The 26,909-nt window shown below is 59.1% G+C and overlaps 2 protein-coding genes across 29 annotated transcripts in view; one reads left to right on the top strand and one right to left on the bottom strand.

Moving 5' to 3' along the window:
- PEX14 (peroxisomal biogenesis factor 14) overlaps positions 1-20,651 on the top strand; it is a 140,442-nt gene extending 119,791 nt beyond the window's left edge. For all 7 annotated transcript variants that reach the window (XM_033432919.2, XM_004272381.4, XM_033432920.2 and 4 more), the window contains 5 exons: positions 2,949-3,034; positions 6,339-6,441; positions 7,604-7,701; positions 10,947-11,038; positions 12,798-20,651. In XM_033432919.2, the coding sequence (XP_033288810.1) occupies positions 2,949-3,034; positions 6,339-6,441; positions 7,604-7,701; positions 10,947-11,038; positions 12,798-13,245 (827 nt within the window). In that variant the 3' untranslated portion in view covers positions 13,246-20,651. The remainder of the gene's footprint in view (positions 1-2,948; positions 3,035-6,338; positions 6,442-7,603; positions 7,702-10,946; positions 11,039-12,797) is intronic.
- A 278-nt stretch (positions 20,652-20,929) lies between these two features.
- Positions 20,930-26,909, bottom strand: part of CASZ1 (castor zinc finger 1) — a 155,044-nt gene continuing 149,064 nt past the window's right edge. For 20 of the 22 annotated variants that reach the window (XM_049712449.1, XM_049712482.1, XM_049712427.1 and 17 more), the window contains 4 exons: positions 26,423-26,574; positions 26,110-26,251; positions 25,214-25,498; positions 20,930-23,410 (listed from right to left, as the gene is read on the bottom strand). In XM_049712449.1, the coding sequence (XP_049568406.1) occupies positions 22,302-23,410; positions 25,214-25,498; positions 26,110-26,251; positions 26,423-26,574 (1,688 nt within the window). In that variant the 3' untranslated portion in view covers positions 20,930-22,301. The remainder of the gene's footprint in view (positions 23,411-25,213; positions 25,499-26,109; positions 26,252-26,422; positions 26,575-26,909) is intronic. The other 2 variants (XM_049712527.1, XM_049712528.1) reach the window with 1 other exon arrangement.

Genomic DNA, 26,909 nt, shown 5'->3' with positions numbered 1-26,909 from the left:
TATGTCACTCCGCATCGGATGGGGGTGTTCACTGCAGGTCAAAGAGCAGAGCTCCCTTCTGGAGACAGTGTGTAGACGTGAACCCTGAGTGTCACTGTGCAACCCTGGAGAGGAGTGGGGAGTCTTGGCTCGCCGTGACCCAAACCCCAGAACCCGTTAAAGAATAGATCGATAAGTTTGCATAAACGTGAAAACACTCTGTGCCACAAAAAGCAGACCATAAGCAGAGTCAAAAGAAAAATATACTAGGAAGAATTTTTACAACTCCTTTCACAGACAGAGGGTGAATTTCCCTGTTGTATAAGAAGTTTCCATGAATTGAGGGAGGAAATTTAATAAAGAAATTGAGTAGAAAAGTAGGGAACATATAGTATACCAAAAAGGAGGTGCAGATGAAAAGATTGCTCAGTCCTCACTTGTAATAAGGTAAATGCAAATTAAAGCTAGAGGGAGGTACTATTGCTTTGCTCTAGTACTGGCAGAAATCTGTGCGTGTGCTTAACCCATTATGTTGGGGTGGCTGTGAGGAAACATGTGGGAATGAACTGGTTCAGCCCCCGTGGAGGACAGTTTGGCAGGCTATCTCAGACTGCTCTGGCCCAGCCTCCTAGGAGTTCACGTTTACAGATGGACTTGTACATGTACATGAGATGCCATATGTACACGCTCACTGATGGCAGCGTTGTGTGAAATAGGAAAAGACTGGAAATCATCTAAATGTCCATCATTAGGGAATTGGTTTAATGGAATATTATGCAGCTTTAGCAAAAAAGAAGAATGAGAAATGGGGGGAAAGAGAAGGAAAATAATGCCCATGTGTGTTGCCTCATACTTGCATAAAAATTCTCTGCAGGGTAAAGAAGAAACTTTTAACACAGTGGTTCTTGGTGGTGGAGGAAGCCTCTTTGCAGTAGACTGACGTGTGCTGCGTGATGTTTAGACCATGTGCGTGTATTACCTATTCAAAAACTGTAAGCTCAACAAGGGAGTTGATCACAGTCTGTGCAGGAGACCTGGGCTGGGCCACATTGGGAAACTCACGTGGAATCCACAGGCGGGGCAGGGTCAGGTGGCCAGGGAGAGACACTCTTCCAGGCTCTCCCATCACCGTTGTCTCTGCCTCCTGAGAGCCCCCTTCAGCAGCTCAGGGAGGAGGGAGCGTCCGCCTCGCCCCCTTGGAGGTCTTTGCCACTTGGATCCCCGATCAGACTGCATGCCAGCAGCCCCTCCTCCCCATGTGCTCACGTCCTGCCGAGGACTTTAAGAACCGCCCCTCTCCTGCTCTCCTTTGGTCATGAAGCGCCAGGACGTGGCCAGTACCTGCAGGCCCAGGGGAGGGGGACGGCTGGAGCCACAGGTGTCCGTCTCAGAGGAGATGAGGCGCCCGGCCGCGTGTGGAGTGTGGTGGCTCTTCCTCCCTCACCTTCTCTCTTAGATCCACTTCCAGATACCAGGTCCTTGTCGCAGCAGCGTGCCTCGGGTGGGTGCCTTCTGGGTCACTGTCCTGGCACCTAGTCTGAGTCCACAGACTGGTGGTGTCCTGCACCACTGATGGTTCTGGAAACAGTGACCCACGCACCACCACCACCCCCCGCCGCCCCCTGCCCAGTGGCCGGTCCCTTGAGAGGAGGCAGCTGGGTGGCCTGAACGCGGCTGCTCCAGGTAGACGTTCCAGAAGGAGCTCGTGCTTTCCCGTGTGCCTGACAGGATCGCTGGGCATCACATCAGATTATGGGCATGAAAGCACTTGTAAACAGTTCATGGGGAAGGTTATGAAGTAGAAAATTCTCCTCTCCTCCTCTGGAACTAGAAGTTCATTCAGGGCTTGGAGGGGACTCTGTGTTCCAAAGGGCCTGACCCTACATGAAGACCAGCTGCCTGTGTCCGGATCCCCTGAGACGGTCCGTCCTGGACTCAGTCCCTTTCGCCTTTGGAGGCCCCTTGCGGTAGCCTCTCCCTGCTTTCTTGCCTCTGCGGCCTCGCACCTGTAGCTGCCCTCCGTGCTCCCTGATGTTGTTCTCCCAGAACACAGAGCCGTGACCACGTCACTCCCTGGTTCAGAGCCTTCAGTGACCCCGCTGCTTGTGAAACGATGGCCAGGTTCCTTGTATGTGCTCACCGCCAGGCCAGCCTTTCCCACCTTCCCCCCACCCCGCTCCCCCCACCACTCCCCTCTCTGCTCTTGCTGTCTCTTGGCCAGCAGTAGCCCCCTCACCCTGGGTGAAGCCCAGGGGCTCCCCCGTCTGCTTGAGCACAGGTCAGCCTCAGCCTTTGCACTTCCTTGTACCCTGCCTGGAGCGTCGTGCCCGGGACCGCACAGGTCTCGGCATCCTCCTCCACCGAGGCCCTGCCATCCACACTCTCTCCTGGTCCCGTTCGGTGTTCTCAATTGCTATCTGGAGCCGCCTCGTTCGGTCGTTGGTAGGCTGCCTCCTCTCCACCAGGCTCCATGTGAGAGCAGAACAGAACAGGGCAGGGGTCTCGCCACCACTGTAACCCGTGCCTACGGCACTGTCGTCCACCCTGTCAGGGCTTCATCAAGTTGAATAAACAGGTGATGCAGCCTTTGCCCTGCTCTGAGGTGGCTCCAGGCTCATGTAGGAGGGTGTGTGGGCATGTATTCGTGCACACCTAGGTGTGCTCATGGCAGCCTCACTGGATCCTTTATTCCTCGAAGTGGGGCCCGTGCCCTAGGTCTTCAGAACGCCTCTGCCGCCCGCCTCCCACCCCGGGCCTCAGCCCGCCTAGACACCAGCCCATGGCAGCTGCGCAGTCCAGGGCCTGGGAGGAGGAGGGAGGCGCAGCCCAGCCGCATCCTGATGCTCACCCCCATCCGAGCACGAGACACACCCCCCGACTGAGATGAGGGGCCTGAATCCACGTGCTTTCCTGCCTCAGGGGGGACGCCAGTGCCTCTTCTCCTGACGTGCCTTTTCCCCCGACCTTAGGCCCTGCGGGTTCCCGGTGGAGAGATTACAGCGCCTTGGCCATCATCATGGCAGGGATAGCGTTTGGCTTTCACCAGCTCTACAAGGTAAGCTGCCCCTCCCTGCACCCCCTGGGCGCTGCCCTGAGCCCGGGGGCAGCAGTGGGCCTGCCTGCAGAGGCCGAGCGCCCTGATGATCTCGCTCGCTGAGGGGCGTCCAGGTCAAGTCCTGGTCCTGTTCCCACCCGGGTGGGTGCGCTTGGCAGGTTCAGACCCGCCTCATCTGCTAGACTCGGCATCTCCCCTCCAAGTCCCTGTGCAGCAGGGACCCCGTCGATCAATGAGCCACATCAGGTACTTAGAACAGTGCCTGGCACTTAGCAGGCCAGACCTTTTTGAGAGACAGAATGACGTGTGGTTAAGGGCATGAACGCTGGAGCCCAGCTGCCTGTGTTGCATCCTGGCTCTACCACTTGGCAGCTGTGTGACCGCAGGCTCAGCGGTTCTGTGTGTAACATGGGAACAATAGTATCTACCTTACGAGGCTGTTGTGATGCTGAAAGGAGTCACTGCTCCCCTGGGAAGTGCTCTGAGCCCAGAACACAGGAAGCGCTCTGCACGCTCTTGAGAATCTCAGTACGAACGTATCTACAGGATCTACCTTTTCCCCCTATGTATTGTGTTGGCATCCATGTAGACCTAGGGTTTTTCATGGACTACGTAGTCAACCCTCAGGATCCCAGAGTTCATTGCTTACAATGGAGCTGCAGGCAGGAAGTAACATTTACTTCCTTGATACCAGATACTAATCAGACACTAATTACCAGCTACTAACTTTGATTTGAAGCAAGTTGAGTCTTTTTTAGAAGATGCAGAGCCAGGGTAGGTCCCCAGAGACAAAAGGTAGAAGAGTGGCTGGAGGACTTACTCTCTGCTGGTCCTTTCCTTCTGAGGCCACCTGCGACTCCATCTCTGATTTGGAGATTTTTAAAAAAGAATCTGAATGACTATCCAGACTCATGTTGTAACTTTTTTTTTTTTTTTTTTTTTGGTCACGCCACACAACTTGCTAGATCCTAGTTCCCCGGGATCAAACCTGTGCCCACTACAGTGGAAGCACGGAGTCCTAACCACTAGACCGCCAGGGAAGTCCCCCCATGTTTAATTTTAGCACATGAAACATGTTTCAGCATTGTACTATGGGATTCTTAATTTTTCACTTAAGTGCAAACGCTAATGACAGAGTTGTAGCAGAATATAATCTTTTCAGTGTAACATTTATTCTTGAAGTTGGGAATCTCCACATTAGAAATCCAGAAACAAGATGTTCTGGGTCCTGGGACTTCTCCCTCTGATGCCATTGTGTCCTGAAAGTCTATTTCCAACCACTGACTGCATACAGTCACCAGGAAGAAGAATATGCTAAGACAGGATTCTCACATCAATGTCCCAGCTCTACTAAGCGGTACCTGATAGTCACATGGCTGCCCTTGGACGGCCTATGATCTGGTGGAGACAGAAAGCATAGCTCCCCTTGGAGCAAAGCAGAGATATCATCAGTTGTTTCCACGAAGCTCTGATCTTTAGTCTCTGCTTTAAAAAAGAAGAGACATTGGGGCTTCCCTGGTGGTGCAGTGGTTGAGAGTCCGCCTGCCGATGCAGGGGACACGGGTTCGTGCCCCGGTCCGGGAAGATCCCACATGCCGCCGAGCGGCTGGGTCTGTGAGCCACGACTGCTGAGCCTGCGCGTCTGGAGCCTGTGCTCCGCAATGGGAGAGGCCACAACAGTGAGAGGCCCACGTACCGCAAAAAAAAAAAAAAAAAAAAAAAAGAAGAAGAGACATTGGAAGATTAGTCACGATGGTGACAAGAGAATTTAAAAAACATCTGCTAAATTAAAAAACAAAAAGGAGAGGTAAGCTGTTATCTTGTTTTATAAATATGTAAAGATTTAGGCTGGGGTAGTGTATGTGTTCCTTTCCTCAGCATTTTTGATCTTAGAAATGGAATTTTTAGTCCATTACACGTGTAAGAATTTCTTGACTTTTATACTTTGGAAATTTTCAACCTGGAACGTAAGGCTCCATTTTATGAGTTTCGGCTCGGCTGTGGGTAATAACTCACACGATGGTTGAAAAGCACTTTGCAAAATAGAAAATGCTTCTATATGTATGCTAAATAGTGATCTTCACTTAGGAGCTGCTCTTGAAATGAGTTCTCTGACAGGCCCCTTGTGAGAGACCTCCTTTCCCTTCCCCAGTACAGAAGCCTTAATGGAGAAGTTGCCATCTTTTCCTGTCTGGGTCCCGAATGGAGTAAGAACCAAAGTCTCTTTTGGTCACACCTGCCAGTTACTACACCTGCCAAGCTTGCACTCTGCCACCCCTGGTACCACCCCAGTAAAGTTGGTGACTGGTCTCACGCTCCTAAGATGGGGGGCTCCACGTCCAGAGCTTTTGGAGTTTGGAGCCCATGTTCTTTCGTCCAGCTCTCCCAGCGGGCACCTTGCCGCCCACCTCTAACCCTTCACACTTCCAAGCAGGCAGTCAGTTACCAGCTGCGCCCTGTCTGCCTTCTTCCTGAATGTTCCGAGATTCTCAGAACATTCAAGATTGCCCTGCAGCATCAGCTTCCTTTTTCCCCCACGGTCAGTGTCTCCTGATTCTGCTCCTTGCTCCCCCTTCTGCCCCGTGTCTCAGTTCTGGGAGAGTCTGGCTGCATTTAACTCTTATCTGAAGGAAGCTTGTTCTGAGGATTCAAGGCTTTTCGAAGAAGAATGGGTGTGACCTCCTTAGGTAGCCTCGGAATACCCATATTATTATCCCCTCCTAGTGAAAGAGCCAAAGGTCCCACAAATCTATTGTGGATTTTGATCTTGTTTCTTGAATAATTTTTTTGTTTATTTTTACTTGTTTGTTTCCGAATGGAGAATTCATTCACGTGGTTCAAAATGTTAAAGGTTCAGAAAAGTGTACAGCAAACTTCCCTCCCACTCCCCCCTGGAAGCCACCAGTGGTATCACTTTCTTGGATAACCTTTTGCATTTTTATGATATACAACTTTTAAAGTAGAATTCTGAGTATTTTTGGACACAAGTATTGTATATAGCAACATTTAAAAATCTAAAAGAACCAAAAAGTGCTCCATCATAGTGGGTCAAATTGATTTTTTGTGTCCCTGTTCCCTGGTTCTGGTCCTGATTCAGACAGAGGTTTTTTTTTTTTTTTTTTTTTTTTATGTGGTTGTAATCACAGCCTCATAATTTTCGGATGTCTTGTTCATTTACGGTGTTGGCATAGGGTTTCCGAAACCCAGGGTTGATGGAGAGAAAGTTGGTCGGCAGAATTTGAGAGACTGTTGAAGAGTATCCCAAGTACGTACCCATTCCTCATGTGCACCCTGCTTCTCGCAGAAATACCTGCTCCCCCTCATCATGGGCGGCCGGGAGGACAGGAAGCAACTGGAGAGGATGGAGGCGAGTCTCTCAGAGCTGAGTGGCAGCGTGGCACAGACAGGTAAAGATTAATGACTCCACCAAGTCACCCCTCAAAGCCTTCTCCGAGCAGCCCCTTCTTTGCCCCCTCCCCTCTCCCCTCCGTCTCCACTTTATGTGGTGACTTCATTTATCTGCTCTGAGAATCTGTTCACATTTGCAAATGAAGCCGCCGTCATTTCGGTTTAATTTGAAATTGCTTGTTTACTGTCGGCGCGGCCTCAATTAATTATGTTTTTACGGAAAGGCTCCCAACCTCAGAATATTAATAAGGGGAATAAAATGACAGCCTTTCTAAGGGCTGTAAAGTTCATTTTTAATTTCTGCTTCTATGAGGTTTTCAGGGGGGTTTTCAGCAATTTTCCCCCTTCCCTCTAAGAATCCAACACAGGGTCAAGAGAGGCTGTAATTACTGCGGCTCCAGGGACCCCGGCCACCTCCTCTGTCATCGACTCCACGGGGCTCACGTTCATTACCCGGTGCCCCAGTGATGGCCCAGATTAGCTGGGACCTGTCGCGCCAGAGGTGGTTTTCTCCTTTATAAACTTGTTTACTAGATGGAGCCTCTGAATCTAAAAACTCTGGCAAACTAGAGAGCCACCTGTCCCAGGCAGGAGTCTGTCCCTCGGGGGCATGTTTGTGAAGCCCTCGGAAACCCTCTGGAGCACGTGCCCTGCTGGCATGTCTCCTTGGAGGCTGACGGTGGGCCGGGAGCTCCAGCAGCCTCTGGGTTGGGTGGGGAGGATAGGAAGGAGCAGTAAGGAAATGGGATTTGCAGTTTGTAACCGCTCCGGGATGCTGTGGACTGAGATGTCTCTCTCCCAGGATTGGACTTGCCATGAGTTCTGTAGTGGCGTGGGGAGGCCCGGGAGATGGGGGATGCAGGCAGGATGGAAGTTGCAAGAGCCAAGCGAATCATAAACAGATATAATTAGAGGGGAGAGGTTTTGGACGGATATACTGTTGACCACGGACAACTGCACAATAGAAAGATAAAGTAGAAATACTAGAGGTTAGATACAGTGCAGGTAGATGCCCCAGAGTGCAGATGAATTATGTGGATTGCACGGGCCGGGGGCGGGGGGAATGTCTGCAGATAAACTAGATGCAGCAGCTTATAGGTGTGTGGACAGAAGGAAGGATCTGTATCATTTAACAGAGATGCAACTGCTCTTTCCTCCCAGTGACTCAGTTACAGATGACTTTAGCCTCTGTCCAGGAGCTGCTGATTCAGCAGCAGCAGAAAGTCCAGGAGCTCGCCCACGAGCTGGCCACAGCCAAGGTACTTGTCCCTGACCCTCTGGTCCCTCTAGGTCCGGGTCTGCCCTGCACGGCTCTTCACTCCCATCCTTTGTGCCCAGTTCACTGCATCCGCTGGGGTCTGATGTTGTCTCTTCTGACACCGGTGACCCTGCCCTTGTAGAGACAGGAGGCGGTCACCGTGCTGGTGGTGTGGCATTCAGTGACGGAGGCTGTCCTTTCTGTCTCCGTGTCACCTCCCAACAGGAGGGAGGAAAAGCAGCTCTGTGCCTGTGGCCCTCCCGTGGCAGCACATGCCCCAGATCTGGTGGTGGCCGGTGTCGACACAGGATGGTCTCCACCACAAGTTAGGTCAGAGGTCCTGGCGTTGCCAAGAGCGATTGCAGGGAACAGGGTGGGAGGAGTGTACCCAGACCCTGGGCTGAAATGCTGCCGTGGGTGGGTTCTCCAAACCCAGGCCTCGGGATCCGGTAACCCCCAGAGGAGTGTAGACCCACCTGGGGTCGACTGAGGCGGCTTCCTTGCCTCACTTGGCACATCTGGAGCTGTCTTGGCAACATCAGACCCTAGGATCAGACCACTGGGGTTCAGGCTCTCCTGTGCCCCGTGCTACCTGTGTGACTGCAGACAAGCGACTTGCTGTTCCCTCGTCTGTAAGAAGGAGCTGTACCGCACCTCCCTCGTTGCCTGTCCCCACTGAGGACAGAGCCTGGCTCCCGTCAGCCCCAGGATGGCAGGCTTTGGGTCTGGGTTCTGTGCGTGTGTGACAGGGTGTTCCCGACACAGACTGGGCCCGGGAGACAGTGGTCCAGTGGCTCCAGGGCGTCCACTGCCCTCCCCACTCCATCCAAGGCCTCCCGGGTTGCTTTCTGGCTGCTTCCACGCAGCCGTGCTGTAAAGGATCTTGCTCCGAGCAGTTCTCCCAGAGGAAGCCCCACCCCCAGTGCGCGACTCCGTGTGAGCCGGCGCTCTTGTGAAGGGGGTCCCCGAGAATCCTCTCATGGGGTACCCCACCCACGGAGGCCAGTGGCCACCGCCAGCCACCGTGCACGCTCCCCGCGGGCGGGCGGGCGGGCGGCCCATAAAGCAGCTGAGGAGGCAGTCACGGCCTGTGACCACCTCTCCTCCATTGTCTTTTGGAGCGGCAGCCTGCCAGTGGCCAGAAGCCTTTCCAGAAATTGGAAAACTGTTTTCAGACCTTAAGCATTAAGATTAAGACCACATGTTGCATTTTAGGAGGGGAGGGGGGCCCGGGGTAGCGTTTGGTGGTTGAGCGCCGCCTCTGAGGGTGTCTCGTGCTTGTTTTTCTGATGCCCCCGCGCCTGCCCCCAGCCCCTTTCATTCTCTGCTGTGCTGAAGCCGTGCTCACTGGTGTCTAAACCCATCTGTGTGAAGGCTTAGGTTACCCCATAAACCAAAGACTCAGAGCTGTGTTTTCTCAGCTGTAATGTAAGTTTTTATATCTGGCTTCCAAACCCCTACTGCAGCACTGTAAAAAATTAAAAAGAAGAGCATTCAGTAATTAAAAAACCTACATAAAACTGAAGGCTGGGAGTTTTCTACAACTGTTTTTTAGAGACTGGCTAAAAAGCCCCAGATGTCAGATTTTATTTCTAAATCCTGGCATCTGGCACCATATGCGTTTGGAAATTTGAGTCCTTTGTAGGCCGGTGAGTGGAAATTGCTCCCTTGTTAATGGGCTGCTATAGCTTTCAAGGTCTCAGAGAGGCCAGAGCAGTGGCTCCTGGGTCTGCGCTGTCTGGTGGTCTGGAGTGGGGACCCCAAGGGGATGTGTGTGAGGGCGGCCGAGCGCCTGTGTGCGCTCGTTCCGAGGCTGCCCGGGGTTTCTTTCCTGAGGCCTGCAGCCCCCGCGGGGGGCGCTTCCCGCTGTGGAGCCGGGCTGGGGCTGCCGGCCGAGGCAGGACCCACAGCACCCCTCACCCCACCTTAGAGCCCCGCAGGCTGATGGGAATGTGCGGGGCCCCTCCGCGCTGCCAGCCTGGGGCTCCCCACACTCTCCTGAACTCAGGGCCCGGGTGTTCTGTGGCAGGCAGCGGGGGCCTTGTACCCGTAAGCAGAGGCCCGCGCACCCGAGGCCATCACACCTGGGACTGGCCCGTAAACGCTTCGCAGGCAGCTTGGCCGAGGCAGCTGCCCTTTGGGGGACCTCCTCTCCATCTATCCCAGCAAGATTGCCAAAGAAAGGTGTGGTCGTTTGAAGTTTATATAGAAAACAGTGTCAGCGGGGAAGGTGTGCGGGGGAAGGGTGACGTTTGTCTGAGGTTCCTGTGGCTGCTTCCCCTGTGGGCCCTGCTCCGGGACATCTTCGTTCTCCCTGCTGAACCTTCAGGGTCGTCCTGAAGAGCAGCTGCAGATGGGCGGCCTGGCCCTCGACTCCTGGTTGTGCAGATAGCGGGGCCCAGTGCATGGCCTGACGTTACAGCTGCGTGGGGAAGGGTATCCTGGGCGAAGCCTGCCTTCTGGGCATGATTGAGAGTAGAGCTGGGGGATGGGCCAGGCAGGTGCTCAGGTATCTCCCTTGACCCTTCAAGGTGGCTCCAGGTACCAGGCTCCTGGTACCTGTGGTTGAGGTGGCTGCCTGTCCCAGCCCCAGAGTTTCCGTGTGTGTGTGTGTGTGTGTGTGTGTGTGTGTGTGTGTGTGTGTGTGTGTGTGATCTCTCTGCAGGGAGAGGGACTTAGGTGGAGGGAGTAGTTGTTGTAGAGATGGAATTTATTTATCTTAATAGTTTTGTTTTAATGGAATGTTTCAAATACATCTGGAAATGGGGGGGCTGCACAGCAAGCCCACATGTTCTGGCTACACAGCTGCAGCCGCTGCCTCGGGCCGTCCTGCCATACCCCTACCCGCAGGTGATTTTGAAGCACATCCCAGACAGCATATCATTTCATACTTCAGACACTTCAGTGTGTATCTATAAAAGATAAGGGCTCTTTTGTTGTTGATGTTTTATTTTACATAACCAGGCTGCCACTATCACACCTGAATGCATGTCATGATTCCCTAATATAGTCAGCTATCCAGGTAGACTTGTGGGAGTGTTTGTTCTAAGGGAGTCGTCACTTAAACAGAGATCCAGGCAGGCAGACCCCTGAATGGGCTGCAGCAGAACCCTACCGAGGGAGGTTCCTGGCTGGCATGCAGGACACGGAATCCCCCCGGGGTCCTCCTTGCCACCCCAGCAGTCTGAGCTTCAAGGGGTGGGAGGAGGTGCTGCTCTGATCTTCTGTCTCCTGTGTGACTTTCAGGCCACCACTTCCACCAACTGGATCCTGGAGTCCCAGAACATCAATGAACTCAAGTCGGAAATTAACTCCTTGAAAGGGCTTCTTTTAAATCGGTAGGAGCTGAAAAGGCACGGGCTTCTGTTCTGCTCTCTGACTTCGACTTGGGGGAGGGAGCTCTTGGGGCCCATCCAGCCGCCAGCCATTGGGGGCAAGGGAGGGGCACGTCTCCCTGGGGGCCCCCTGTGCATCCCACCCCAGATTGAGCTGCATGATTCAGGCATTGAGTTTGGGAATCTCTTGCACTGCCACCTTCCCTCCCCGGTTGGCCCCTCCCTCTCCACTCTAGGGGTGACAGCCTGTAGTGCCCACGAGTTTTGAGATACAGTCACTTGGTCCTGTCAAGACCCAGTCAAGGGCAGCTGGAGCCAGAAGCAGGGCCTTGAGCAGAGGAGAGAATCCCTACCCTCCAGATAGGGCCATCTCCTCCCCGTCCTCAGCCCCGGCTGGACCTCCCAGTGACAGCTTGGTCCCAGAGAAGGTCCCCCCCAGAGGGCCAGGCCAGGGGTCTCTGTTCCTGCTCAGTTTGAAGAGCCTATGATTCAAGGCAGAGGCAGACGCAGTGCCCGCCTCCCCACTCCCCGGCTCTTGTGGTCTCACTCTGCTGTCCCTCCGCAGGGACAGCACCAACACAGCCCTGATAGGAGGGTGACCAGCTTGTCCAGGCTTGCCCGGGCCCGTCTTTTTTTAAAACTGAAAGTCCTGTGTCCTGGGCCGCCCCTCCTGCAGGGCGCCCTGGGGGTTAGTGGGGGCTGAGCGAGGCGGGGGCCTTCACTCCAGGTCAGTGATGGGGGCTGGCAGCGTCTCGTGGTCCCAACCAGAGGACCCAGTTCTCCAAGCCACCCACTTCCAGGCTGTCTGTGGGGAAAAGAGCGTGGCCTTAAGAGAGGCACGGCTGAGCTCGGGGCACCAGAGGGCTGTCTGCTGGGGACACGGTGAACGCCGAGGCCCCGACTGTGTGCTCCGCGTAGCAGGGTCTGAGGTGGAAGGGCTGTCCTGGGCCAGAGCTGGTGGTCTGGTGGGCAGCCCAGGAGGCGGCAGGCCTTTGTTCTCCCAGCTCAGGCAGGGGTGATCCTGCCTGTCCTCGAGCTTGATTTCCAAGCCCTTGCCAAGCGGACCTGACTTCCCAGGTCTGGGCTGGGCTGGCTGCTGGCCCAGGACCCAGGGCAGGGATGCAGGAGTGGGAGGGAGAACTGGCTCTTCTGTCAAGTGTTGAGCTCGGAGGTTTTCTAGAAAAGTGCTAGGTCACCAGCATTACCCTTCTGGTTCTGATGTCTCTGACCCCGAGACCAGTGGCCAGGCTCTCCCCCACCCCCTGCCTTTGCCCAGGCCACAGGCAAATGAGAGTGGAGGCCCAGGGGCCTTGGCTTCCCAGGCTTCTGGCTCCCCACTGTTGCTCGCTGCCCCTCCCAGGGCTGGAGGCTGGGACAGTGCTGTAAGGGCGGGAGGGAACGGGCGCCAGGGGGTGGCAGGGCCCCCAGAGCCAAGTGTCCAGCAGCTGCCAGGGAGAGCGGGCCTGGCCCCAGGCAGAGGGGACCCCAGGAGGCACCCTGAGTGGACCGGGGGCTCTGCAGGCAGCCCCGGTGCCTCTGGCTTCTGTCTCAGCCGCTCCCACCTCAACGGGCCAAGAGGCCTTATTTCCAGAGGAGGGGGAGGGGGGGAGGGGGGAGTGGGCGGCGGAGCTCCAGCCTGTCCCCTGGCCCTGTCCCCTGCTCAGTGGCGCTGGGGTGGCTGCTCAGCCTCCGTGAGCACTCTGGGTCGGGAGGGTGCGGCTCTTCTGAGGGTGACCCTGCCGTCTTCTCCTTCCTCGGCCAGGAGGCAGTTCCCCCCTTCCCCGTCGGCCCCGAAGATCCCCTCCTGGCAGATCCCGGTCAAGTCCCCGTCACCCTCCAGCCCCGCGGCCGTGAACCACCACAGCAGCAGTGACATCTCGCCCGTCAGCAACGAGTCCACGTCGTCCTCGCCCGTGAAGGAGGGCCACAGCCCTGAGGGCTCCACGGCCACGTACCACCTGCTGGGCCCCCAGGAGGAGGGCGAGGGGGTGGTGGACGTCAAGGGCCAGGTGAGGATGGAGGTGCAGGGCGAGGAGGAGAAGAGAGGGGACGAGGACGACGAGGAGGACGAGGACGTGAGCCGCGTGGACGAGGAGGACCGCCTGGGGGTGCAGAGGGAGGACCGCCGGGGTGGGGACGGGCAGATCAACGAGCAGGTGGAGAAGCTGCGGCGGCCCGAGGGCGCCAGCAACGAAAGCGAACGGGACTAGGTGGCCGGGGTCCTGGTCCAGGTGCAGGACGTGGCCTTGAGCTGGGCGGGGGCAGGGCTTCCGCAGCCTCGCCGGCCTGGGCGGCGTGAGGGCCGAAGCGTGTCCACCCCGCCCACCGCAGACAGACAGGCCTCTGACCTTGTTCTCATGTCGGGCCGAGGGCTCCGAACTCTCTGGGCGCAAGCCCCCCCAGCCCCCTCCCAGGCAGACGTCCCGTCCAGGGGTGTCTGCTGGGTGTCTTAGCCAACCTAACGCCGTGCATGACAAGAGGTAGTTTTATTACCTGACTCCTGACCCTCTGGAGGAGGAGCCGCGGGGCCTGGCGTCTGCCGTCCCTTCCCTCCGCCCCGGCTCCCTCACTGCTTCTCACCAGTGACCAAGGGGGCCGCACTCTCGTGATCCCCAAAGCAATGGCCCTGCGCTTCCCTCTGGGCGGGGCCTCCCAGGCCCCCCAGGCCCCCCAGCCAGTCCCTGCCCAGACGATGCCAACCTTGTGTGCCCGTCGCAGCTGCAGCCTGGTCGTCCGCCACCCACGACATCACGCTGCTCCCGACCGTTCGCTTGCCGCATCGTGGCTCAGCTACTGCCGTGGTGAGATGTGGTCCCACCTCCACTAGGAGCCAGGCACAGGGTCTTCCTGTCTGTCCCCTGCCCCGCCCTGCCCCCCAAACATGTGTTCTTTTGTGTGATCAGGTATAGGTTTCAGAATATAAGATACGACTGTATATAATTGTAATAAATATGAGTTGCCACTATTTAATTCCTGCCTGTGGCTTCCTGTCTGCTCACGGCACCCCGTGCCCAGGGGTGGATCTCGGCCAAGGCTGCGCCAGGTGGGCCCAGGGAGGGGCCGCGGGGGCGGCGCCCGGCAGCCCTGCGGTGGGCCTGATGGGGGCAGCCCCTGCTTCCCTCGGCCAGTCTCTCCCCTAAGGCAGGTGTCGCAGCCGCTCACCCACAGCTGGAGGGTCTCATCCTCGGTCCCGAGTGGCTGCCGGAGGGCGACGTTCTGATCCAGGAGGAAGGGACCTCACGCTACTGTATATAGACCTGGTGTGGAGTGTGATGAGCTCACCTTCCTTAAATGGATGCATGTGCTCCCAGGAGAGTGTGTCTCGTTCCCTCGTCCTCCCCCGTCTCGTCTCCCTCTCACCCTCCCTGTCTCCCTTTACCCTTCACACAGCATTTAGCTAAACCCAGAAAAACAGCACGGGACGCTCCTTCCCGGGAGCACTCGGCTCCCTCGAGCCCCCAGTGCTGTGGCCCAGTGTGCGGGGGTCAGAGGGCCTGGTCCTGTCCGGTGCCTCGTGTAGACACGGGCTTTGGAGACAAAGTGCAGGCACCCCGGCCACCGCGGAGGTGGAGCTGCAGCGGGTATGTACCCCCCGGGGAGGCCTCGGCCTCCTGAGCGCAGCGCTGGCCTCCCACCCGCCTGGCCCTGGGGAGGGAGGAAGCTGCTGGCCGAGGGTGAGAGACTTGGCATGGGGGCTGTTTTGTCTCAGAAAACATTTCCCCTCCTGCCCAGGCCCCTTTTTTGGGCTCCCATGGTAAACTCCTTCCTGCCTCTCAGGCAGGGGGCCCTCGCCCTGACACTCTGAGTATCCGGCCCTTCAGCCTGGTTTCCCAGGTTTTGTCTTTGATGCTCATAACCTCACGTGATGTCCCGGCTCATGCTCCCTAGGGACAAGCAGAGACCCCCCCACACACACACCCTGCTGTTGAGTCACCTCTGCCTCTTGCCATCCCCGAAGAAGCCAGGTTTCTCCATCCCCAGGGGCTCCCAGCCTGGTCTGGACGAGGAGCCCAGCGCCCGGGAGCCAGGCAGGCAGACGGACTGGGATGACAGGCAGAGAGAGGGCTGGTGGCTCGGTTGGAAGCACCCCTGGGCCTCGGGGGCCGGAGATGGGGTTTCCCCGCTCTGCCCTCCTCGGGGAATGGAAGCCTGGGTCCCGCGTGGGCCGTCTCAGGGTGTCCCCTTCTACTTGGTGACTGTTTCTTGCGGCCTCTAACTTTGCAGAGGTCCCTCCTGCAGTGGGACCAGACTGGGGCCGGGGCCAGGGGGGAGGGGGGCAGAGGGCAGATAGCCTGGGACGGAGACGCAGCCAGAGCTGCTAGCGCAGGGCAGCGGGCACTCGGGGGACCTTGTGGGGTATGTCTTCCCCAACCTGGGGGGTCGGTTGTCTCGCAGGTCCCCGGACTCACTGCGGGAGAAAGGGATGAAAACCTGGGCCGGGGGCCTTTTGCCCTGCGGGTCCTGAGCGCCCGATTTCAGCTTTTGAGGACAGAGAGTCTGGCGCGATTCCAGGGAGGGAAAAACCCCTCCCCAAACGGCGTGAGTGCTGCCTAATAAAGGCAGCTGCTGGACGGAGGGAAAACAGCCCTTTGAAAAAAAAAGCCTTTCATTAGAAAAATAATGCATTTCATCCAAATAAGGTAAAAATATTTGGAATGGGGCAGAAGTGAGCAGCAGGCAGCGCCTGTCAGGCCCTTTCTGGAAGGGGGAAGATTATTAAACTCAATTACAAAGTATTTTTGTAAAGTGTCTTTAAGAAAGAACTCTCCCAGCGCTCAGAGGCTGCAGGACGGCCCTCCGGCCCCCGAGGGCTCCCAGCTGGCCCCGGGAGGTCCGCGGGCTCTGCCTTGGGCAGGGCCCTCCCTCAGGCAGCCCCAGCTGCCCTGCTCTAAGCGACGCCCCGGAGTGCAGCGGGCGAGGCTGCTGCTCTACCTGCACAGCCGGGTCGGCCTCCTTCCGCAGGAGCCGGGTGGTCGGTGTCCTGCGACACCCTGGCGGGGAAGGGCAGCATTGTGGGTCGGGGGAAAGGGATGCTGAGTTTGTAAATGGTCTCTTTTTTCATACCGTGGGCGCACATATCAGCTGTTTAAAACATCCAGTCGCTATTGAAGGGGCTAGAGGATACAGAATTCCTCTCCCACCTCCACTCGGTTCACAGGTGTGCACACGTCGTCTCTCTTAATAAAAACGGGAAGTTCCTCTTCAGTGTTGTGTGACTTGCCTGTCTCACTGAAAGTGAAGCGTGTGTCCTCGGGGGGCTCACCAGGTGGGAGGAGAGGGGTTCTCTAGGAGGCGCCTCTCCTGGCCTCCCCCTGTGCTCAGCCAGGGCAGCGAGGTGCTGGTCCTCGGCCTGGCCCAGGACCTCCCTCTCTTCTGGTGACTGTCCCTTCCTGCCCCAGGCTCAGCTTCTACCCCAGCCTCACCCCGCCTCACACCGCCCCTGCCCCAGACCCAGACCGGTTCTGCCCGAGGCGGAGGGAGAGCCGGCAGGAGACTGGCCGACAACCTGATTCTCAGGACTTTACTTAATCCTTAGTGTTTCTTCGTCTGTTTGCTTAAAGTTGCTTCTGCCAAGGCACCCAGAGAAGAGGGTCAGAGTCTCCACACAAAGCAGGCAAGGAGATGCCAGTGAAACCCCAAAGGTTGCCGTGGCTCCAGCTCACCTGAGGGTGGACCCAGTCCTGGCTGACCCCTCCCTGCCCGGACACCTCCCTGGCCCCTGCTCCTTCAGGCTGCACAGGTGTTTCCCACCCCGGGGATTGGCCACCCCCCGCCAGGGACAGACACCTCCAGGGTGCCCGCGGTGCTGGTGGGTGACTGCCACGTTCTCCACCGAGAGCTGGCACGTCCTCACCCCCCCCCCCACCTCCGGCTCCCCAGCCCCGCCCTGGGCTCCAGGCACACGCTCTAACTCAGAGAGGAGTTTAAATCTCCAGCCGAGTGTCGAGTGTCCTGTCGAGTGTCGTGTGTCGTGTCGGGCGCTTTTCCCTGAATGGTGAACAAACCTTAATAGTTTACTTCCATCAAGCACTTTAAAGCTCACACTGCTCTGGAAGAGGAGATGAGATTTTATTATCACTTCATGAGGACGCCTGCAGCCTTTCCTTGCCCAACAGATCCTGGGAGGATCTTCTTTATAGTGAAGAGGTCACATTTTAAAACACATCTTGGAAACTCAGGTGCCCAGCCCTCCACGTCCCGGCCCAGCAGCTCTGGGAGGATGTTTCCAAGGGCATTAGTTCCAGGGCGCCCTGTAGATCCAGGGTGTGGCAGCCAGGCCTCAGGGAGGCTCTGGGCAGGGCCTTGGGGCCCTTTGATGGGGAAAAAGCCTTGGACTCTCCGAGGTCCCGGTGTCTCCCCCGACTGGCGTGGGTGCAGGGCTCACAGGAAGAGAAGCCGCTGGGTCTGGCCCTGCACTGGCTGTGCACCCCTAGGAGGCGCTTCCTGTCTGCCCCCATGCAGAGGGTGGGGCGGCTCCTCCCGGCGAGGGTGGCACAGGTCTGGCCCTGTTCAATCCCGGCAAGGTCCCCAGGACTCCAGCTGGTCCGAGGGCCCTGCTTCCTGGAGGCCTTCCTGGGGGCAGCAGCACTTCCACTACCTCTGTGCCCTGGGCCAAGGCCGCCTCTCATGGAGGCGAGCAGATCGACAGGCTGTCTGTGCCCCGGGTGATGGGACATGCGGTCCACGCCCCCCGGAGGGCACTGCCCTGGTGTGGTGGGTCCAGGTGGGTTGTGAATGCCGAGGCCCAACTCCCTTGGGTGACTCAGCTGCTGGTCGCACCCAAGCCGGACCAGGTGTGTGGGAGGTGGGCAGGCGACTGAGCTCAGCGCAAGCCTGTGCGCGGATTCAGGCTCTCTCCAGGAGGTTGCCAAACTCTTGAATTTGCCCCAGTTGGGGTGTAGGAGCATCACACCACCACAGCTAATTAAATTCCGGAGTGAAAACATGTTTTACCGCGATTCCTACCAAGCCCAACAAGCCACAGGGAGCAAGCACAGTGCGGCCTGGGCCACTCCGCACCCCTGGGGTGGGGCACGCCGCCTCTGCGGGCCCCGCCCTCCTGGGGTCGCAGTGGGCTCCAGGGACACGGTCTCAGTGGGCAGTGCCTGGGACTGAGAGCTATGGGCTGGCCTGCGTGCAGCGTGCTTACATGTCACAGGCCCTCATCTCCCTGAGGCTCGACTGAGGGCTGCCCTGAGACCCAGCGCCCCCTTCCCTGGGCCCCGTCCTGTCCTGAGCCGAGCCTGGAAGCTGGCCCTGCCCTCAGCTAAGCTGGGCCTCTTGTTTACCACGTATGGGTCCGCTGAGGTCCATCTGGCCCCAGAAGGCCTGGGGGCCGCTGGGAAGGGGACAGTCTTGGGGGTCTCCCCGGCCCTGCAGCAGTGCCCAGAGGGAGCCCTGTGTTAGCACCACCCACCCAGCCAGTGGCGGCGGAGGGCTGCGCTCTGGGCCTGGCTCCCTGCCTCCCCTCAGGCCCTGCGGGAGGGCCTGGGAAGCTCCAGTAATGGTTTTAATTTGTTGAACTTGTGTTTTATCCCATAAATTAGTCACTGTTTTATTTAACAGAATCGAGATATCCACAAACAATAGGCGAGTTCCAACTTGAACATTTTAATGAGACAGAAAAAAGTATATATGTTCGCGTCTGTTACAAACGTATTTATGTAAATAGCCTGTGGGCTGCGTGCCAGGAGGAAAGAAGAAAGGCAAGGGCCCTCTGTGCTGGGGGGGCCTGGGTTAGAAAAGAGGCTTTTGTGGTGGAAATGACATTGAGCAGGGCCCCGGGGGAGCAGTGCAGCCCCTGCACCCGCTCGCGCCCCCTGCTGTCCCGGCGGTGACACCTGGGGCGCCGCTGGTGGGACTTCACCTCCCCAGCCCCTCGGTCCCTCCCCAGGAAAAAGGGGTGTGCTCCTTGCAGGGATGTGACATCCAGTGAGATGCTCCGCGAGGCGGTGGAGCGTGCAGGGCCCAGCACACACATCTCCTCCCCAGAGCCCTGGGCCACCTGGCCACCTGGAAGGAGGTTAGCTCAGGGCAAGGCTGGCAAGCTGGCACAGATGAGGAGGTTTACTGAGGAGGGCGTCACCATCTAGAAGCGTCAGGGCAGATGTGCGGCCTGCACTCTGGACGGGGCCTGGCCGTAGTGCTCGAGCCACCCATGCTTCTGAGGGAGCCCCAGCCGTGGTGCCACCGGGCTCGGCAACTCGGGCAGGCCTGGGGCTGGTGGCTACGGACCCAGGAATTGGCCCCCGCTGGCTCTGCCCCTGCGTGCTCCGGGCAGGAGCCGAGCCAGCATCCGGATCGGATCCGGGTACACGCCGTTCCCAGCCCGGGCAGGTCCCTGCAGGAAGGAGGAAGGAGCCGAGGGAGGAGGCAGAGGGATGACCCTTGCCAAACGCCTGCCCAGTAGCCCTGGCTGCGCCGGGAGAGAGCCGGCCAGGCTGGGGGCCTCTGGAGCCCTTGCCGGAGGCCTGAGGCGTCTGTGCCAGGCGGCTCCTGAGCCTCTGTGGGGCCTTCAGGCGGGGCTGAGGTGGGAGGCCGGGCGGGGCCCAAGCCCCCCACCATCTGTCCAGGAGGACGTGGCCCCCTCCCAGGGGTGAGCCCGGTCTGCCCCCTTCCCTGCCAGGGCTGAAGGGTGACCGACACCCTCCCTGCCTTGGCACATGGAGCCCGGCTGGCCATGGTGGCCCTGCCACCCTGCACAGCTGGGTCCCCGCCAGCCGCTCAGGACTGACTTTAAAAATAAAAGATAACTTGATAGATTTTTTTTCCAGTTTTTATTGAGTGAAAATGTCAAACCTTGCATCAGTCATGCAAAAAAAAAAAATCAAATAAATAAAACACATATATTAAATTTCTAATAGCACTAAATTCAAGTGGAAAAATATTCAGTTCTTAATAACCAGGTGCCGAGGAGACCAGATTCAAGTAATCAGAGCACACGCTGTTCAGTTCGGTTTTCACGTTCTGCGTTTTCGTCTCAAAACCTCTCTATATATCTCTATATATCTATATATGTATATACATATAGATATATACACACATATGTGCATACATATTATTTTATATTTATATATATACACATACATAGTTATAAAACATTAAAAAGAGCATTGGTGGATCAAGCATTGTTTTCCCCACAGAAAGAAAATAAAACAAAAATTACACATTAAAATTCAAAATGAGCTAGCAATGGCTTATAGTCCTAGTGTGCAATATGAAGGTTACAAAAGGCTAGACTTCGCACTGTCGGCATCTTCTTTTTTTCTTTTTTCTTTTTTTTGTTTGATTTTGCTACATTGAAAAAAAAATTTTTTTTTTTCCTTTACAAAACTCCTTCCACAGACTCCCCGGTTCTGTGGTCGGGCACAAAGTCTGGGCGAATGCTCAGCAGCAGCACGTGGTGCCCACAGAATTCAGGAGGCTCTGGTAGGGGCTGTTCTAGAAAACCATTTGTTTCCTGTTGAATCAGGTACACTCCTTCCGACCACTCCTCCCTCCTGCTCCCTCTCCAGTTCAGATGGTCCTGGCTTTCTGGCTGTGGGCAGCCAAGAGGACCAAAAAAAAAAAAAAAAAAAAAAGAAAAGAAAAAAGAAAGAAAGAAAAAAAAAGTAAACCACTGCCCCCTGCAGCTGGTCAGGCTCCCCTTGGAGACCTCTGGGGAGGAGGCTCTGGGTGACGGCCCCTCCCCCAGGCTGGGCCTCTCGCTCTCCCTGTGGCCATGTCACAGGGCCCAACCTGAGACAGGGCTGGTGGCCCGGCCTGGAGTGAAGATGCACAGGAGCGGCCTTGGGCAGCCTGCCCTCCGTCCCTGTCGCCCTCAGAGCCATTGGCCGGGCACGTACCTGCCAGGTGGGCCCCGGCTGGCTCTGGGCTCGGTGAGCTCATTGCTGAGGGAGGGTGGCAGGGGTGGGGGGCTGGGATTTGCAAAAGGAACCAAATCCGGGTGGGTTGCACCAGCAAAGAAGTATCCCAAAGAAATTAATAAAACAAACTGGGAAGAAAAAAGCCCTATAAAGCCACACGCATAACCAATAGAGAAAAACTCAAATGTTAAATTAACTACAAACTTGTATCAGTAATAACAGTCCTTTTTTCTTGTCTCTACGAAATTCAAGTTAAAAGTTGGAATCACGCAGCTCCCATCAGTGCTAGTGTAAAGACGGACAGCCTCAAACTGGTAAGGCCTCTAAACGCTAAACAAAACCCCACGTGAGCAATTGCACTCGGGTCTCCAACCTCAGGGCTGGTCCGGAGGCGGTCTGCGCTCTAGCCGCCCGCCTGCTTTTTTTTTTTTTTCTTCTTTTGTTCTATGTAGAATAATAACCTTTACAGGAAAAATACTGTACAACTTTCTCGTATTTTTTTCCATGTTGACTATTAAAGCCCCAAACAGTCGCATCCTTCCTGTTCTCACCACCTGGGTGGCAGAGACGCCCTGCGGGCCCAGCAGCCCAGCACCAGCGAGCAGACGCACCCCTTCCCAGGCCCCAGCCCTCGGGACGGACACCCCGACCAGGCCCCGCGCTGGGGGCAGAGTGATCCGGAGCTCCCCGCTCTGCCGAGTCCAGGAGGTTCCCTCCGCGGTCCCTGTAGTGTCGCCCGCCGGATGCCTCCTGCCCCGCCCTCCCCCAGGACCGGGAGGGAGGGTCTTAGCTGCACGAATGGGAGGCCCTGCCAGGTGCCACAGGTGCCGGCCCGCCTCCGGTGGTGAGGGGCGGGGGTCGCGGCGACCCCCGGCGCCCGTCCCAGCCCTGAGCAATGAGGAATCCCACCGGCGTGCTCGGGGGGCCCGGGGTCCGGCGCGGGGAGGGCGCGTGGGGCAGCCGCCCGGGGTCGCCGCCCTCCTCGCCCTCCGGGCCTCCTGCCCCTCGTTCCCACCCCGGACAAGAGCACCTTCTATTTCCCTGAAGAAGATCCCCGAACTGCGGCTGAGGAGGGTCCCGGGCAGCCTCTGTCCTTCCGGCCGCCCAGCTGCCGCGCGGGCGGGGCGGGCGGGCGCGGGGGCAGCCCCGGAGCACCAGAGGGAGGCCCCCGCCTCTGTCCTGAGACGGACTCGGGGTCCGGAAGCACCGGCGGGGCGGCCCCGGGCCCGGAGCGCCTCTCGACGCCGGGGCGCGGCGAACACCTAGCTCTGTACAAGGGAAGCTTTACATATAAATACCGTTTCTTACAAAATTGATAATAATAATAACAATAGAATAAAGCGGCAAGATCCCGAGGGCGCCGGGCGCGGCCGGCCCCCCACGCGCCACGGGCCCCGCGGCTACGGGGAGGCGGCGGCGGCAGGCGTGGGGCCGGGGGGCGCGGGAGCGCCGAGGGCCGCCAGCTCCAGGCTCCGCGACCCCGGCCCCGCCGCCGCCGCCTCGGAGAGCGACTCCTCCGAGTCGGTGCGCAGGTCCTCGTCGTCGTCGTCGTCCTCGTCGTCGTCCTCGTCGTCCTCGTCGTCGTCGTCCTCGTCGTCGTCCGCCTCCTCCTCGTTCAGCTCCAGCTCCTCCTCGTCGTCCTCCTGCGACGACTCGCCGGCCGCGGGGCCGGGCGCGGCGGGGCCGGCGCGGGGCCCGGGGGCGTCGGGCGGGCGGGGGTCGCCCGCGTCGTCCGGACCCCGCCCCGGGCCGGGCAGGAAGAGCAGGGCGGCGGCGGGCTCGGCGCCGGGCGGCGGCGCGCAGTCCAGGCTGGCGGCCGGGCCGGGCGCGGGGCCCTCGGCGCCGGGGGAGGCGGCGGCGGGCGGCTCGCCGCGCTCCTGCTTCTCGTGCTTGCGCTTGTGCGAGTCCATCTGCGACATGCCCACGACCGTGTGGCGGCAGCCGGGGTAGGTGCAGTGGAAGTGCGAGCACTTGAGCTTGTACTTGCAGTCGGCCACGGCGCAGTCGGCGCTCGAGCTGAACTGGCAGAAGCCCGCCGCGCTGATCACGTCCTGCTTGCCGTGGTGCTTGCGGTGCGCCGTGACCTTGGTGCTGTCGGTGCAGCGGAAGCGACAGCGCAGGCAGTGGAAGTGCGTGCTGGTGCCCGAGAAAGGGCAGTCGGCGAAGTGGCAGCTGAGCGAGGCCTTGAAGCGCTTGAAGTCGTCCAGCACGAGGTTGTCCACGCGGTCGTGGTGCTGCGCGTGCTTGTACATGTGCGTGCGCCCGCAGAACTTGTAGCCGCAGTTCTCGCGCGTGCAGTGGTAGTGGGTGACCTTGAGCGAGAACTGGCAGGCCGCGTCCTTGCAGTCCTCGTAGAGGTCGAAGCGCCGGAAGCCCTCCAGCATCATGCCCTCGTCCAGCATCTTGCGCGAGGAGGCCGTCTTGCGCCGCTTGCCGAACGGCGACATGTCCTCAATGATCCAGAAGCGCTTTTTGGCCCCGGAGGCTGTCGGCATGGAGATGGTGTTCCCTGGGGAGGGGGGCTTGGTCAGCGCCCACGTGCACATCCTACCCAGGATTACACCCACGCGAGGTCCCCGATCTCGGCGCGGTGGGCGGGGGGGCCGCCCTCGGGGACAACTCCGCTTCCCGTCGCTCTGGGGGCCTCTCCTATGACCACCCCTCTGCCCCCTGGATAGCTGGGGAGCCCCAGGCTTCCCCCTTCGTCATCCGCATCTGCAGGCTGACCGCACTGGCCTGCCCTGGTGGGTGGCGGAGCAAGCAGCTCTGGGGGATGTGGGTGGGAAGTGAGGACACGTCCTGGCGCTAATTGAAGCTGAAGGGGGAATCTAGGTCGGCAGAGTGTAATTACCCAGGTTGGACGGGGGCCAGGACGCCATCACGCACCCGCCTCTAATGAGGGACAGGCCGGCTCCTTCTCCCGGCCGGCTAACCAGTTTCCCGGGCTGCCGGCCTGTCTGCGCCTGGGACCAGCCTACTCGCAACAGGGATGCCACACGCCCTGAGGCTGTTGGGGGTTGTAACTCCCCGCCCCAAGGCGCACCTTCTCCTTGGTACCAGAAGGTTCTTTCAGGTCTTGGGGTGTCCCACCCCCAGTGGACTGGGAGAGGGCAGCTCTGCTGCAGGGCCAGGACTGGAGCAGGGGCTCGGCCAGCGGATGGGCTCCATCTGTGCCCTCCCCATCCTGGTCCCAACTGCTTCCTGGGCTTAGGATGCCCCGTTGCCAGGGCCACTTAATCCACTGTGTGGTTGTGCTTCCCGTTACTCCCTTTCTGCACAGGCAGCTGGGGAAGGGGTGACCGTCCTGGGACTCCCTGCTCCACGCCCCAGGCCCAGCCCTCTCCAGAGTGCAGGGTGGGCACCCTCTGGGCTTCTCCCTCGCGCTGACCCTCCCGGCCCTCCCAGAACCTGCCGAGGAGGCTCAGCCCAGGCACCAGCCTGCTGCCCCATCCGTCTGGGGAGCAGACCTAGTCCCCGCCTCAGCAGGTGGAGAGAACGAGGACTGTGGTGGGCTGGGGTACCCAGCAGGGGGCAAGGAAGGGTCTGGGCCCTGGGGATCCGGGTGGGTGAGGAGTGGCTGCTTTGGGTCGGAGGTCACAGGGCTCTGGCTGGTTAAGCGACAGAACAGGGGCTGAATTCCCTGAGGAGGAACCCTCTGCCTTGGTCCCTGCCATCCCCCTGGGCTGGCCCAGTGCCTGGCAGTCGGGCAGAACGTGAGGTAAGAATGCACGGAGGAAGAGGCAGAGCCAAGGTGGTGACGGCACCAAAGGGCAGGGGAGGGCAGGTCCCGTGCCTGCCGGGCGGCAGGTACAGGGTGGGGCTGGGAGGCACCTCTGCCGTGGAGCACTGCCCGCGGCCTGGGCCTCTTCCTGCTTGGCTCCGGGGCTGGGGGTTCAGGCTGGTGTCAGGATCCTGCAAACCTGGGCGGGTCCCAGGCACCAGCAGCTTTCCCAAGAACATCTCTGCCCCGGGTGAAGTCCTCAGAGCAGGACAGGCTCTGCCTTGCCGCAGGGTTAGGGCAGTGGGGTGGGCATGGCCATCTTGGGGCTCTGGCCAGTCCCTGAGCTGGGGTGAACCCCAGGGAGCCCTGGCAGTGATGTTCTGGCCTGCCCAGTGCTGAGCAGGAGCTGAGAGGAACTGTCCTTGGGACAGGGACCAGGCTCTCTGGTCTTGGCGCGGGCCGCGCTGTGAGGGGTGCAGAGTGGCCCTGTCCTTGACCCAGCTGGCCACAGAAAAGGGTCAGGTCCTGGACCGTGGCCTCGAGGCTCGGCCAGGGTGACAGACAGCAGTGGAGAAGACATGTGTGAGTTACCTGCGGCGTCCTGAACTAGGGGGGCGTCACTTTTTACTGGAGTTGGAGTGGCAGTGACGGGCGGGAAGCTGGGCGGGCTGCTGATGGGGTGGGCCAGGCCCCGGGTGGCTCCGAGAGAGGCACTGAGCAGAGAGTATGAGAGACAGGGTGGAGAAAAGAGGCATGGCAGGGAGGGGAGGGGCGCCCGCAGCACGGCCGCAGAGAAGGATGGGGTCAGTGGGGGCTGCGGAGCCACGCGGGCAGCCTCGTCAGCGGCGGCGGCAGGAGGAGGAGGAGCCGGGCAGCCTGGAGAGGGCGGGGAAAAGCAGAAAAAAAAACCAAAACAAAGAACAAACAGAAAGAACCAAAATGAGAGACCCAATGGCAGAAGCGAGTATGATATGAAAATCCGTGGACAGAGGAGGAGCAGACAGATGCCACGAAGAAGAGAGGGGAGGAGGGGGCAGAGCAGAGCGACTGGGAGGGAGCGGCGGTGCAGGGAGAGGTCACGGCGGGCTGCGCAGGGCCTGCGGCAGAGCCCAGCCCGCGGAGGACCTCGCTCTGGGGCCCAGGGACCGTGCTGGGGACAATGGCAGAGGGGCCATAAGAGGGACCAGGGCTGGGCGGGGCCCACCTGCCCCTCTGGCTGGGGGCTGTGCTGCTTTACTCTGTACCTCACAGCTCAAGCCCGGGTTCTCTCCTGGAAACGGAAGCTGAGGGCAGAGTGCCGGGGAGATGGGCAGGGTGGCAGCAGGCGGGGACCCACGTCCCACAGAGCAGCCAGCGCTGCCACACCCTGGCCCGTCCTCCTTTGAGGCCACTTGACCATGAACCTCCTGTCCTGAGCCGGACCCAGCACTGCTGGGCCTCGGAAGGAGGGGCCTGTCCCAGGCTGGCGCCCCCGGGCCCCCGCTCACCTGCTGCGGTGCTCTCGTTGCCCACAGGGGTGCTGGAGCAGCTTCGGTCCATGGTGGAGGACTCAGAGGACACGGCGCCCGGGCTGCAGCCAGTATAATCCATGTACTCGTCCGTCTCGGTGTCCATCAAGCTCGGGGGGCCCTGAAAGGAAGAGGGGGGCCCTGAGGAAGCTGGGCTGGGGGCTGTGCTGCCCACAGGGACAGGCTGTCGCTTTGGGCAGCCTGGCCCACCACCTGGAAGCAAGAGCGGGACACGAGTGATGCCCTCTTGCCACCCCGGGTCGCGGAGGGGCAGCCTGCCCGCCAGGCTCACCTGGGAGGAGGGCACGCGATCGAAGTTCTTCCCCAGCATCCTCCGCATGTGCTTCCGGGCGTGGGAGGTCATCTGGTGCTTGAGGAGGAAGGAGAACTGGCAGCCCTCCCGGATGCAGTGGAAGTGGCTGTTCACCTGGTTGTACTTGCAGCCTGTGGACACAGCCCCGCTCGGCCGTGAGCCTCCCCCGCCGGCCAGTGCTCATGGCACCCCCTGCGTGTCGGGCACTGTTCTGGGCATGGGCCTACGTGGCCAACCAGGCAAATGGCTTCTGGGGGAAGGGCGCGTCCCCATTGGTGGTGTTCCCGTAAGGAGGGCTTCTAGCAGCCTCTCACCCCAACCCCAGAAAGTCCCAGGCCCCCTGGCTGTCCAAAGCCTGGCTCTCGCCTCCAGCCTGCACGCCCGGGACAACAGCAGGCTGGCCCCCGGCCCCTGCCTCAGGGCAGGGGACCCTAATGCCCTGTCCACTAGATCAACCACCTCCCAG

The sequence above is a fragment of the Orcinus orca genome, chromosome 1 (assembly GCF_937001465.1).
Source record: "Orcinus orca chromosome 1, mOrcOrc1.1, whole genome shotgun sequence".
Classification (NCBI taxonomy): domain Eukaryota; kingdom Metazoa; phylum Chordata; class Mammalia; order Artiodactyla; family Delphinidae; genus Orcinus; species Orcinus orca.
This window is presented reverse-complemented; position numbering and strand designations above follow the sequence as displayed.